The sequence below is a fragment of the Schistocerca nitens genome, chromosome 7 (assembly GCF_023898315.1).
Source record: "Schistocerca nitens isolate TAMUIC-IGC-003100 chromosome 7, iqSchNite1.1, whole genome shotgun sequence".
Lineage (NCBI taxonomy): Eukaryota > Metazoa > Arthropoda > Insecta > Orthoptera > Acrididae > Schistocerca > Schistocerca nitens.
In genome coordinates, this window is record NC_064620.1 from 383,768,111 (window position 1) to 383,783,389 (window position 15,279).

At 36.1% G+C, this 15,279-nt stretch overlaps 1 protein-coding gene across 1 annotated transcript in view; it reads left to right on the forward strand.

Moving 5' to 3' along the window:
• The window catches only part of LOC126194768 (protein turtle-like), a 914,596-nt gene that overhangs the window by 834,826 nt on the left and 64,491 nt on the right, over positions 1 to 15,279 (forward strand). The window contains exon 12 of the mRNA XM_049933054.1: positions 13,209 to 13,381. Coding sequence (XP_049789011.1) covers positions 13,209 to 13,381 — 173 coding nt within the window. The remainder of the gene's footprint in view (positions 1 to 13,208; positions 13,382 to 15,279) is intronic.

Consider the following 15,279-nt stretch of genomic DNA (forward strand, 5'->3'; position numbering starts at 1 on the left):
AACATATGCAGCAACTACCATGTAGTTCCACAGTATCTGTATGAATCACTGCCTGCAGCTAAGGTGATGATGAACAACAAGAAGATCCATACGACTGTTGACCATGTGATGCCTTCCCACACCATCACAGAACCTCGGCTGAATCTTTCGATTTCCTAGGCAACAATTGACAAGTATCACTTATTATGGCATCTCTACACATGAACATAGCTATCACCTTGCACCACAGGAAATCTGGACTCGTCTGTGAATAACACATTTTGCAAGTAACAAAGTTGCCAGTTGACATGGGAATGGCAAAACTGAAGGCAAGCTATGAGATGTTGTTGTGTCAAGTGGGATGCCACAACAGCACATCTAGATCATAAGCTTCTTCCTTGTAACCTGTTTCTTGCAGTCTGATCAGACATGTTGGCTTCAGTGACTCTTCTGTGATCATCTTGCATGCTCTGTCAGTAGCCATCAAAGCTGCAATTTAGAGGTGACCAGGTATCGGTCTCCCCACGGGGCTGCGATGTGTTAGCAACCTTGTCCAACTCACCTTGTGTGTCTCCTTGTAGCATGTCCATGACCCATGGATGACAAATGGAGAGACACTTGCATCTGCAGCAGCACAAGGAAAATCCATCCTTCATGTAGCAAACAGACTGCCCTTGCAATTTATGCTGCATTAAAATATCATATTGCATGTGCGTGGTTGAATACAATATCCAAAAATGACAAATGCCATTTGTGTACCTCACTAGAGACACTGTAACTCACTTCCTTTTGAGGGATTGCCTGATGCTGTAATACATAACATAGTCAATGGATGGCTAGTGACAGTAGCTTTTGCATACGTTAATAGTGAAGATGTTAGAGTATGTAATAAGACCGCAGGTACCAGTTGCATCAAAATAGATTTAACATACTGGATGTTGATACACGCGTTTCCCTAATTCTTTTGAGCAATGTATATTTCACACATCTGTATGGAGGTAGCAATGTGTGATGGTGTCCCTGATAGCGGTTTTGCACAACTATAGCTACTATGGGCATAACTATCTCAATCATGAAAACTGGGTGCAAAAATGAAAAAATGCAAACTCTTTGCAGGTTATGTCACTGTTCCAGCTTACAAAACTATAAAATGTGTTAGTATAACATTTTAAATCCCCATAACATGGTGAGGAGAAAAAATTCTTATTCCATAACCACTGTAGATCAATTTTTTACAAACATTCCAGTTTAAACAATTTGGCTCAGGGTGTGAACTGCTTCAATATATTTGCCACAATTGCAGGTAGCCATTGAGCTATTTCCAGTGTCACAACATGACTGAAATAATAGGCCTCTTACCAGTTCACAAAACCCTAAGTATATAAATTGCAGTGGCCACAAATGTCATTATCTTATGTGGACTCGCTAACAACCGCAAAGTTGTTCTCTGCATTACTTCACCCAGCCATGGAAATAGTTTGCTTGGATCATAATTGCGGCATCTCACTATACTGTGTAATGTGTCATTTTTAAAACAGAACAGTATTATGGACAGCCCATGTAGGGTGACTGTACATACCAGAATCTAAGATGTACTTTTTTTCCATTTTTTCGGGATCCAAAATACTATCTGTGGCTTAGAATCGAGTGCAAAGCAAATGGAAGTTCTGAAAAATGGTACTAGGAGCTGCCACGACTCACTTTTGTCATCGTATGTAAGCACCACTATACAGGCACAATAATAAATACTGGCACCAAAACTTCTGCACTTGTAAAAGAAGAGTGTACTTTTCTTTCTTCGAGTTTCAACCTTGAATTTTAATACAGCAGCCTATGAAGGAAATAGAAATTCAGTATTGCTCATCTTTGAATGTAAGCTGCCTTTCAGATATTCATAGCAACAAAAATAAACTTCTTTATGTAAACATCAACAATGCACAAGTCATACGTGCATTGTTTCATTGAATTTTGTGGAGTGCTAGTGTTAGTGAATCATAATGAAGCACTCTCATTATAGTGCGAAATTCAAGAAGGAAGTTATTTCTTTTGCTGAAAAAAGTTCTAATTATGCCGCAGGTCTGTGATACAGGACTGATGAGAGCAACTTCATATGATGACGACTGTAGAGAGACAAATTATTGGAAAGTTTCAGTAGCAGGGAAGCATTTAGTGGGAAGCAGTGTGGCTGATTACATGCTCTTGAAGTAATTTTAAATGAGTTTGCTAAGATACAGCATCAGAAGTGCCTGCCTGTGAATGCTGAAATTTTAAAAATTATGGAACATGAAATTACTAGAATTCAAACAGTCAATGAGAGAGAGATGAACTTCAGACATGAACTTCAGTTGTGCAGAAGCTGCTAAAAATTATGATGAAAAACTTGTGGAATTTCAGCACTTAATAATCAGGCAGCATACTGAAAACCAATGCCTTCTTGTCCAGATAGGTAATGCTGACCAAACTCTTGTATATTTTGACATGCCATCGAATTATACAGTTGACATCAGAGGAAGGAAAGATATAACTATTCCTATATCAGCAAGTGGAAAACAGTGGATGTCTGTCATGCTTGCTTGCACATCAGATAGACGTCAATTACTCCCATTCATAGTTTTAAAGCAAAAGGCTTTATTAAAATTGGAAGCGTTGCCAGAAGTTGTAACTGTACACGCAAATGAAGGTGGTTGGTTTTCAGAGGACATGGTGCTGGAACGCAAGCCGTGCAACACCTGCAGTAAAATGAAAATTATTGGAAATCAAAATGAACTTGGCAGTAATTCCAGGCAAGATGATGTCAATTCTGAAACAACTGGACATCTGTTTGAATAAACCATTTAATGACAAGCTTAAATGAATTTACATCGACTGGATTTCAAAAAATGACAGACAACTTACACCAGCAGGACATGTAAAATGTGCGAGTTTGTCCCAAGTGTGCCATTAGATTGATGATGGTTGGAAGTGTGTTCCAAATCAGACTGTGCAAGAAGCATTTAAAAATGTTCAATATCAAATACACTAGATGGTATGGAGGATGATGCTCTGTTTGAGGAACTGAGCAACAGGTAATGAGTAATAATGATTCAGCATCATATAATTGGCATTTTAAACATTTCATAAAATTGTGTTATAAATCTTATAAAAGTTTGTTTTATATTTCCTATTTTAATTTCTAATTTAATTTTCATTCTTATTTTGCAAGTGTTGCTAGTCGTACATTTGAAGTCTTCACTAAAATTCTACTACAGAAAGCAGATTGGGAAGCCTGTATTTACCACTGAAAAGAGATGGTTCTTATGAATTGTGAATCACATACTCTCTTTGCCATAAGAATAATATTAATGTAAACATTATGCCATGTATTCTTTCATGTTAGCTGTTACCTCATTTAAATCCTGTCTGCCTACTAGACTCAAGTGAGACAGTGGCAAATGTGGAAGAATATACACGTCATGTAATGTTTACATTCGTATTATTCTTATTCTGAACAGTGTACAGTCAGAAGTGAAGCACAGTTACTCAGTTCTAATATTGATTTTTAAATCTTCTACAACTATAAAGTCAGTGCAGACAAGTTATGTGGTTTTAAATGTATGAAAGAGTAAATTAATCTACAAAATAACATTTCTTAAGCTCAACTGCTAAGCTTATGACTTGAACCCAACTACACATTCTATGTGATTTTTGTCTCATGTTAGAATGAACCAACTTTGTTTCTATTTTGAAGTATGACATACAACTCTTTTTCCACTTTAATTTCTAGTCTCATTTTTCAGCTGTGTCTTAGATCTGGGTCCTCTCTCTCTCTCTCTCTCTCTCTCTCTCTCTCTCTCTCTCTCTCTCTCTCCCTCCTCTCTCTCTCTCTCTCTCTCCTCCTTGTCCTCCTCCTCCTCTTCCTCCCCCTCCCGACCACTATGACTGACTTTGGTAATCTTTTTGCTGGTGTGTTACCTCTCTGTTGATGAGGTGTTGATTTCCTGTAGGTCTTCCTTGCTTTTATAGTAATTTTCTCTTCTCTGCACAATTCTGTACTTTATCACACTTGACATGTTTGTTTCTGATGGAAACCATGAAGCCAACATAGTATATGAGGGGACTGCAGCACTTAAGGTACACATTTGTATGGCTGATGAAGTAACTTTTATTGAATGCTGCATTACACATTAAAGTGATACATATACATGACATTATTTTTTAACATAGTCACCAAGTCTCTGTAAACAATAGTCAGTATGTTCTATCAGTCAATCAGTTCTTCAATGATTGAAATCCAATCCTCAGTCAGATAACCTTTCAAGAACCACTGTGTAAATATCTTTGTCATTGGAAAACCATGATTGCTGCTTATTAGTTCCTCGCTTGTAATGACATTGTCGTCACTGGTCGATGTTGACGGCCATCCTCCCCGATCATAATTACCCATGTCTGTATGACCTTGTTGAACTGTTGGCACCATTTCACTGTACCTGGCTGAGACATTGTGTGATCCATTTACAGCTGGAATATCACAGTGAATCTGTGTGCAATTTAGACATTTTGTCCAAAAAAATCATACTGTCCCACATACTTCAACTTTAGAGTAAGTTTCCAGTTCTGTGCCATTTCAGTCCCACACATTGATGCACCTGTTGACCTTTCTGGATAGCCGTGCCTGTTAAACTGCCACTTCCATGATGGGGAGGTGTGCTGGCCCTGAATCAAATCTACCTGGTGAACTAATGATGGGGTTTGGTGTGCCAGCCAGCCTGGATGTGGTTTTTAAACAGCTTCCCACATTCCACTAGGCGAATACCAGGCTGGTGCCAAAGTCTCACATCAGCTGCATGATTCACAAACATTTAGAAAACTTTTGCTCTGTTTCATATGAATAACACTACAATCAGACATCTGGAGTTCACATATTCGATCCCAGTGGGGTAACAGGGTGGTGACAGGAAGTGCATCCAACCACCTCTTAAATTAGTCAAGCCAAATCCTTTAATAAATCATGCCGGCCCTATTCCGAGGTGGGACATAGGCACAAGAAAAAGAAGACTGTCATGCACTTGTTATCGGTATCACAGCAGAACTGTGCCTGCAGGACATCCAGAAAATGTACTCTCTTCTAATAATGCACAGCTCTAGTTGCATAGTGATTTCAGTGTGGGGCAATGTTCATAACATAATTTTGGAGGTCCCACGTAATACTTTTTCTGTCAGTTAATTCTGTATTGAGAGTTATTTATCTACTCAGATATCAAACCCTTTGATTTTTATATCAAAACACAATGAATAAATGTATGAAAAGCTTCCTGGAAGTCAAGAGAGACCTCATTTAATTTACTGACATGTCTGTAAACATCTGAATATCGGGACTGAAGAGACTGAAATATATTTTTCATACTGTGTGGAAGTCTTGCTAATTTCAACAGAAAAATTGTCTAACCCTAAAGAAAAATTATGATATTTGAACACTTAGTGTGTTCAAGAATTGTACAGCAAGTTGGCATTAACTGCTGAAGTTCCTTGCAAATAAAAGACTTGGACTCTGACGCCTTCACCTTAAACATGCTGCTAAAATAATAACATGCAATAAACCAAGATCAGTTTTTTCTACTGTTTATATGAAACTCAATTGAAAATCCTAATGAGGCATAGTGGCCATACTAATGTAATAATTTTAATTAATAATCTATTCCAAATGTAGGCTGTGGTTTTGATATTGGGAAATTCTGCAAATCTGTTGTTACCAATATATTCAAGTTCTCAAGAACTAGAGAGCTCTGGAGATTTTTTCTCCTTTTCAATCATGTCTTTCAAAATGTACATTTTTGCCAGTTCTACATTTATTTACAAATTGTGAAAACTGTATATACTGTACAAATTGTGAAAATCGTCAAAATGCACATGAAGCAACGGCACTAAAATTTGTCTAAAATTACATACTTTATAAAGCAAATACCATTACAAAGTGAGAAACTTGTTAGCATTAAAGCAGCAGTACGTTTTCATGCCTTTATTTCGTCTAACTGTTTGTGCAACCCTTACTAGGTGGTGATATTTATGTTAGCATATTTTAGTACGCTCTTGCTAACAAGACATTTACAAATCCTTTACTACAGAGAATAGAACTGCTAATGTGAGAAACAAAAACATATTTGCAACACTATGATGTTGATTAATGGAATGGGAAAACAAAAAACAACAAAGGAATGAAACTAGATAAGCACCATTGTATAAAAACAGTGCTGTGTGCTGACAACCAGACTGTAACAACTATTTCAAAAGAAAAATTACAAATTAATATTTTTAAATTACATCAAATTGGCCAAAATTATAATTTCAAAATATTTTTGCAAAAGACAAAAGTAATGTCATTCTGAGGGAAAACAAGAGTCCCAATCAAAAATAGTGATAGAAAACAAAATCATCAAGCAAATAGGTAATTTCAACTATTTGGGCTGTGACATTTCTTTTGACTGTGATAAAGATATAAAGAATAAAACCACAAAACTTCATGGTTTGCATGGAACAATAAAAAGAATATTAAACAAAAATACAACTAAAGAAACGCATCTGAAATTCTGTAAAATTGTAGCTGTTCCATGTCTACTTTATGGATCTGAGGGTTGGATAGCAAACAAGGAAGACATAAATCAAAACGTGATGTCTGATATTAAATTCGTCAGATCATTTAAAGATGTAAACTAGAAAATATAATAAGACATGAAGATATTACAAATTAGCTTAAAATATTTACAATAACAGAGAAAATTGAAACAAATATGCAGAAATGGAAGCAACATGTAGACAGACTGCAACAAGACAGACATCCTATAAAAGTTTTGCAATATATACCCAATGGTGTAAGGGATGTAGGCCAGCCTAGGAAGTGATGGAACAGATTCATCAAAGGAAGTGATGGAACAGATTCATCAAACCTAATATAACAATGTATAAAAAAATAGGTGATGATAATATGGATTAATGATGCATCAAAACATATTAGAGATACAGATGGATTCAGGAGTCAAGGTTTAGTCACTTGTGATGATTCTTCTTCCTGGTAAACAATTGAAGATAGAGCTCCATTTATTCTACCCATCAGGCCATTTGGTACCGAACAGCCCCACCATGTAATCCTTTGCTGATGGTGTCATTCGGATGCAGCACGGAGGGGTGTGGGGTCAGGACTCCTCTCTCTCCCAGCCTTCTACAAGCCTGTAAGAGCTATAATCCATAGAATCCTTACTCTGCAAAACACTGCTAGATGAAACCAACCAGCATTTCAAGATACAGCCTTATGGCTAGCTAGTAGCTGTTTGAATGACATCAATTGATATTAACAGTTCCAAAAAGTAGACTACCATTATTTAAATCCACATGGAAAATATTCTAAACACATCTCAATAATTTAAGTTCTGTAATACATTATTTTAATATTTCTTTCCGCTAACCCTGGTCAGTTCTCTACAGGATTGTGTTGCGGCACTAAAATAGTGAAAGAGATCAAAACACATCTTCCAAATTTTATTTAACAATAACAAAGTAATTTTTAACATCTTCCTGCCAAATTTCTTGAAACTTCTTAATTTCTTCAACTTTTGTTGATAGTGTAGTGCAATTGGCTGAATTTTCCAGATTTTGTGGAAATTTCATGAAATATATCTGGAGCAATGGGAAAAATGAGTTGACCCCTTTGTAACTGCTTTTTTTAAGAATATTGTTGTTTTATAATTATGAAAATAAAATTATAAATAAAGGTACTTTTATTGCATCTTGTTTTGGTCAACAGTTACAATCTCAAATGATGATGTATGCATTGTCAGAAAGGTATCCGCACTGGACATTGTAACTTAACTTATCAGTCATATTTATGTGTTGCTGTTGTTACTCACCTCATCAGTGAGTGCACGTTTTCAATCATGTTGCGTCATTGTGGTCATACTAAAGAAGAGATTTTTCATTTTCTGAAGAAATGGGGTATTGAATCAGAATGTGGCAAACCAGATTAAAATGGCAATGTTGTGCCAGGGACAACTGATAATGAAGATAGGAAGTGTTTATGTCAGCAGGTGCCTCTACATCTCAGTTCTTTCTGCAACAATTGCAGGAGTCATCTGGCACAGCAGTGTAGGTGGCAGCTAGAACTGGAATGGAATATCTCTGACACACCATCACCTGGAAGAAGAGCTGCTTTGGACACCCTCAAAGAGAAAGAAGGATCCAATGAAAACGCGTGTCACTGATTGGACAACTCCATCATCAGTGCCTGCCAACTTTTTTTTGATGAACTGATGCTGTGTATCATATAAAATACTCAGAATCAAATTCTTTAAATGAAATAAAAAAAATACTACGTGGACTTTTTCATTTGAAAAATTTGAGGCAATGGTTGACACTATATGAGACACAGAGGTGCTTTTTGTTTCTAATCGTATTCCCTTGCATACCCTTTGGTCACATTCTTAGGAGCCTAATTTTATCAGGGATAAAATGACAACTGACAGATTTGTGAACTTATCAAATTCCTCCCCTTTGATGAGAATTCATCCTTAACTCATTAAATTCCAGTTGAAAAGTTGATTCTTATTTTTTAAGTATGGAACAAGTTCGTGCAGAACTCCTTCCTCTGTTAGTACCTTGGAGAAAATACTACAGTTGATGAACAGTTACTTCCAAACAAAAATGATGCACATTTAGCCAGTTTATGCCAGACAAACCTGACAGATGCGGTGGACTCAAATATTTGGTACCTGCAGATGTTGTGTCAAGGTAAATCTGCAATGGTTTGCCAAAGAAAAAGTCTGACAAGGCAACCACTCTTTGTGAGAGTGTATTGTTTCTTGCCTCATGGACCCAATTCTAAACAAAGAAAGGAATGTGACAACAGACAGTTCATTCACATCCGTTCAGCTAGTCAAGAGACTTCAGCAGAAGAGTAGTGGGAACAATGAACAAGATTTACTAAAAGCTTCCCATTTCTGTGAAGAAGCTGGCTTATCTTCCGCCATCACCTTGGAAAAGACTGACACACCAGACTGCACCCTCACAATGTACCAAGGATAGAAGAATAAGAATGGCAATATTCGCAGCACACTTCACCTTGAAGTAGCAGTGAGCAAAGAAGGGAAGAAGAAACCAAAACCTGTTACCTTTTATAATAGTACAGTGTGTGGCATGGTCTTTGTTAACCAAATGATTCATAAATATTTAACAAAGGCTGCCGATACATGTCTTTTACAATATCCTAGACATGGCCGCAATAAATCTGTGAATTATTTACAATCAGATAACCAAAAATAATCTGAAGGGAAGACATTCATTCTTCAGATGGTAAATGAACTTACCATTGGAAAACTACAAAGAGTGGCACCAGAGCAAGAAAACTAATGACATGATGAAAAGCCTGTAGCATCAGACAAATCAAAAAAGCAAAAGAAGTGTCAAATTGGACTGTGCAAAGAAAACAGGACCAACAAAATCAGTAAAAAATACAATAAAGCCATCTGCAGAAAATGTGTATCAAAAAGTACTACTGCTCGAAGTTTAATTTCAATACTTAAACAACTGAAATAAATGAAGAAATGTTAGGTACTTTAGGAAATAGGTCATTTTTCTGGGAAGATCAATTGAAAAAATACAGATCTAACTTTAATCATGTTGTGGAGTTTAAGTGCATATTTCATTTCACTGCAAATGACCCATTCCCACAGTTCCGTTGTACAGAGAAACCATGGTACAGTCTACCATATATAATTTTGGTATCATCTATCTAAGTATAAATATTCTCAAATGACTGACAGAAAATAAATTAAAATGTATGCTCAACTGGAATTCAAAACCAGAACCTTTCTTTTTGGGGGAAGGAGAAAGGGGCAATGTGCTGCCTTCCCAAGAAACTGACAGTTGAATCATTAACTTACATTAAACATACTGAAAGTGTAGTTTTATGTATGTTTTATTGATTTTCTTCCTTACATTTGTTTACAGGCTTCTTGATTATTTTCATTCCTTCTTTTGCCTGAAGTATTGTATGTTTTCAGGGAAAAACATGTGACTTCTTTTAGCCTGCAGGGGAATTTTGTTAATTTTGTTACTCATCTGTATACCGTTTGGTAAAGATATTTCAGTGTTTACTCCAGGTATCTTGTACTTGGCAGTACCTGTGTTTATGTCAGTAGCACCAAAACCAATTGAATACTAGGAAATGTAAAATGTCAATATCCCAAAAATATTCCAATATAGCTACAATAATTACATACCAAACTTTTCTGTGTGGCAAATGGGTTAAAATCTCAATCAGTTATTTAGGGTGCCACTGTCTGTGGGTGACAACCAAGAGGGCCTTGCTTTGAAAAGAAATGGCACCCCAGACCATCACTCCTGGTTGTCATGTCATTTCTTTTTATGTAGAACCCATTTGATTGTTACCCAAAGAATCCTGCAGGACAGTGGCTCCTAGACAATATTCTTCAACATGTATTGTTGCCCTTTGTGGCAAGCTATCCAGGGCTTACATTCAGTAATATAATGCCCGCCCACATTTGCTGAGAGTTTCTACTGCTTGTCTTCATGCTTGCCAAGCTCTGTCTTGGCCATTAAGGTTGCCAGATCTTTTCTCAATTGAGATCATTGGGAATGTTATGGGCGGGTACAATCAAATGCACCAATTGGATGGAATCTGGGACGATATCCCTCAGAAGGACATTCAACAACTCTGTCAATCAATGCAAAGCGAAGCCAAATAACTGCTTTTGTAAGGGCCAGAGATGGATCAACACATTACTGATGTGGTCAGTTTATGAAGCTCTTCCTTTTGAATAAGTCTTCATTTTTTTTTCTCAAGTTGTACTCACTTATTTGTCTGTATATGCACACCACATCTAACAATTTCTGTCCCATTTGGATAAGTCCTTCGTGGTGCACCTTTATTTTTGTCTTACAGTGTATTACATTACCTTGATCTAGTGCAGCAGTTCTCAGCTTTTATGAGACCATTACCCCCTCCCCCATTACAATCAGATATAAGTAAGCACCCCCCCCCCCCGCCCCACCCCTCTGTCCCAACCTTCTATAAAAGTAGTACCTGACTAGGTACTGCTTATTCTAATAATATCTTTTTACAGAATAATGAAACCAGTCTAAGTCCATCATGAGAAATACCTACAACTACTACTCAGGAAAGAAAGCGAACTATCAACGTTGAGGATAGACACTTATTACAAAAGATGCTTCCTTTGCATCACTCCTATCCATAGTGACACTTGCTTCAGTCGCACCTTGCACCCCCATTTAAAATCAACCAAATTAAAATGTATACCTAGGGCTACTGTTGTGAATCAGTTAATTGTGAACTCCTTGTTTCAGAAGTAGCATTTGTTGGAAGACCTCAGCTTTCCAGTGCTTCGGGACCAATGCCACTTATAATAATAATAATAATAATAATAATAATAATAATAATACAGTAATAATACAGTGTAGGACTAAACAGCACTGTAATAGTCATTAAATAGTTATTGCTGTGTTATGCTGTTATTTAGTTTATTGTTGTGAAGTGAATACTGAAGCAATTTCTGGTCTATGTGGGATTCACGTACAGTTCATAGAAGTCATTTTTATGAGATGTTGAAACATATTTGATGTATATGTCTTAATCTCCACATCATTATGCCATGGGTTAATGCTGTAATTTTAAATAAAAATGTGAATATTGGTTACTTATGTAATCAGTAGTACAGTCTTACAAAATATGATAGTAGTAAGGATCTTTTTTTAAAAAAAAAAAAACAGTTTTGTGGGTAAAACACAATTGGGGTCTTTTGTTTTTAACCATCATAAATGACATTTTACCCCTCAGGCGGTAATAACCCCTTGGGTTGGGAACCGCTAATCTAGTGGATAACGTCAGAAGCTCCATGAAGCTGTTTGCAGATGATGCTGTTGGCTATAGAAATGTTGCAGTGCTGTAAGACTATAGCAAAATGCAGGAAGACCACCAGCAGATCAACAATTGGTCCAGGTCCGGCAGTTGGCTTTGAATATGAATCTATGTAACATATTGTGTATAAATTGGTGAAGAACTCTATTCCTGTTCAGGTACACTAATGGTGAAAAATCAGTGGAAACAGCAACAACTGTAAAATACCTAGGAGTAACCTCCCAAACTAATCTAGAGTGGAATGACCCCATAAAGTTAGTTATAGAGAAAGTAGATTTACGGGATGAATCATACTGAAATTAAAGAAGTTGCTTACAAAAAATCATTTGATCAATTCTTGAGTATTTCTCATTAGTCTACGATCCATATCAGGTTGGGTTAATAGGAGAAGTAGAGAATATCCAATGAAGAGTGACGGATTTCACCACGGATTAATTTAGTAAGCACGACGACATTTAGGCAATGATCAACAAATTCCAGTGGTAGATGCTACAAAAAGATAAATGTTGTGCATCAGTCCTCTTGAAATTCTGAGAGCATGTATTCCAAGAAGAGCCACGCAGCATACTGCTTCACACCACATGTGTTTTGTGAAATTATCATACAAGAAAACTAGAAAAATTAGGTCTCATATGAAGGATTACCAACAGGTGTTCTTCCCATGCATTATTTACAAATGGAATAGGCGACAGGGGAATCGATGATAGTGCTAGAAGTACCCTCCACCACACACTGTAAGATGGCGTGCAGGGCACAGATGTAGATTAATAAATCTGTAAACAAGGCCATCTCAAAATAAAAACTTCATATTTTGTGAGTCCCACCAAGTTCTAAAGCAGTGAGTACTTCTATGATTTGATGCAGCAGTAATTAAGATTAACTTCCATTTGATAAATGACAGCAATTACATGCTTCCCCTGACTTACTTTGCATTTATTGAAAGCAAGTGAATGCAGACCTAATTTTCATTAAGTGTGGTGACCCATTCTAATGACAATGGATTCCTAAAAATTCATTTGTGTTTTCAAACTGTATGTAATCAAAGGATTACTTATTCAGACCAACATGCTGATTCAACCAAAGCAATATATTCACAAGCAAGGAGAGAGAAAAAGAAACTACAAAATAATTGTGATTATTGGATTCACTATCACTTGCAAACTGTACAGTCATTCTTTGTGATTCAACATTCTGCAGACACATTTATATTTTAAGCTTTAAAATTATGTAATATCTATTATGTGTGTATCTGCTTGACATTTAAATGTATACCAAGAAAATGCTTTGTTAACTGCATCCCTTATTACAGGTATCGTGAATCTGGCTTCTCAGATTGGAACACAATACCTGTGACACCCTCTGGGAGCACTCAGGTCACAATCAATAGCTTAACTCCAGGCACAACATATGAATTCCAGGTAGTGGGCAAAAATGAACTTGGAGATGGAATGTTTAGCAAGGTTATCACTGTCAGGACACTTGGTTAGTATCCATAGTACAGTTCTAAAATTAAATTATACTTATTAAAAATTATATACTAATAAAAAGAAATTATTAAATTTGTCATTCTGTCTTTAAAAATTCTTACCTGAGAGAACACTAAGATTGCTATATCTGCATGTACTGTGAAATCCAAGTGTGCCTTAACGCTCACTCACATTATTTTTAACTTGAAACATGACAGAACATTTTCTGCTGTGATAATTTTGCAGTTACACTTGTCACACTTTAATGACAATGGATACTTTTAACAACATTTTAGTGTAATTAATCTTTTTTGAGTGTCTTGTGTAATAGTTTGGAAGTATTTTCTAACCATTTTTAGAGGTACACCCACTTTTCAGATAAGAATAAATTACAAACTAAGGGAACAAAAACACTAAATTTTGAATAAAAATATTTTAAGTGTTAGGCTGCATCATTGTAAAGCAGTAAAGCAAGTACACAACTGGCATTCTGATCATCTTTTCAGCGGCCTTCTTCAGGCTGTCTGGACATCATTTTACACTGAGGCTGCCTAACAATCAAAATGTTTTTATTCTAATTGACACTCTCCATGGATGTTTATGAGCATGTAACAAACATTGCAGTACTACTGAAATTCAGAATGGTTATTAATGCCAAATTTTATAAGATGTTAAACATATTCTGACAATCCTGTTAGTACACCAGACAATAGCAATTGATATATTGTGCAGTATTTTCCACTACTTTAATGCAGCTATATAATATTGCATAAATGGGATTAGCCATTTGCTAGGAGTTGTGAAATGTCATATTAGGTAGTATTTAGATCTTATCAGTTCCAACACTATGACTCACAGTATATAATTGGAGAGACATAACCAAAAGTGTAATTCTTTGTGGTATTGTAGATTTAACTGGCCTAGGTTACACAGCACACTAATATGAAGAACAAATAAACATTTTCTTTGAGAAACTGATGTCATTTAGGATAATTTGAAATTATGTCCCAGTGACCTACATTTCTATTTAATCTGAGATGGATACATGCCCTCAACCATTTCTCACACAAGGAAAAGGTGAGTTGTATTCAGATCTTTATTTGCAGTGATGGAAATATTCTCTGCAACAGGAGAATCATTCATTTCTCATGACAGGTATCCCAGTGAATACTGTATCAAAACTTGTAATATTGCAAGGCTACAGAATTTCCCAGTTTTATTAAGGTCCTCACACATGAGCAATGGATCAGAAAAATCTGTGTACTAATCACAAATGTGTGAGAAAATCAAAGATTGCAGCACTCAGTTTCTGGTGGCTTTTAATTCTCAAGCAGACTGTTGAGTTAAATGCAATGAAATATTATTGCTTGGCTGTGACACATTTTTTTTCGATATTAAGTGAGGTTAAGGGGGGACGGGGGAGGGGGGGGGGGGCAGGGCGTCAAACTTGGAGCAGGAGAGGCACCACAGGACATTTTATTTTCTACTGTCTATACTTTTACAAATAAATTCATAAAACTTTGTCAGCATGGCCAGGAAGGATTCAGGATTCACACTCATAGCAGTGGAAGTGCATAAACATAACAAAATAATTTTTTTAGATGTGAAATTTCATCATTTTTTCACTTACTGTTGGCTGCATTTGTTGCTATAGGTACATTTTTGTTCACAAGTAAGAGAGATTCTTTGATGAATTTTGCAAAGCATACAAACCATACTTACAGGTGTATGAAACTCTAGAATTTTCCAAATCTATTAAAAACTGTGGTAAAAATTGAGATAATTAACTACAAAATTTCATTTTTTTCTACACATAAAGTTTAAAACATAACAGCTCATTCATTTTTTCATAAATTAAATAGATTCTAGAGTTTCAGACACCTGTAAGTATGGTTTGTATGCTGTGCAAAATTC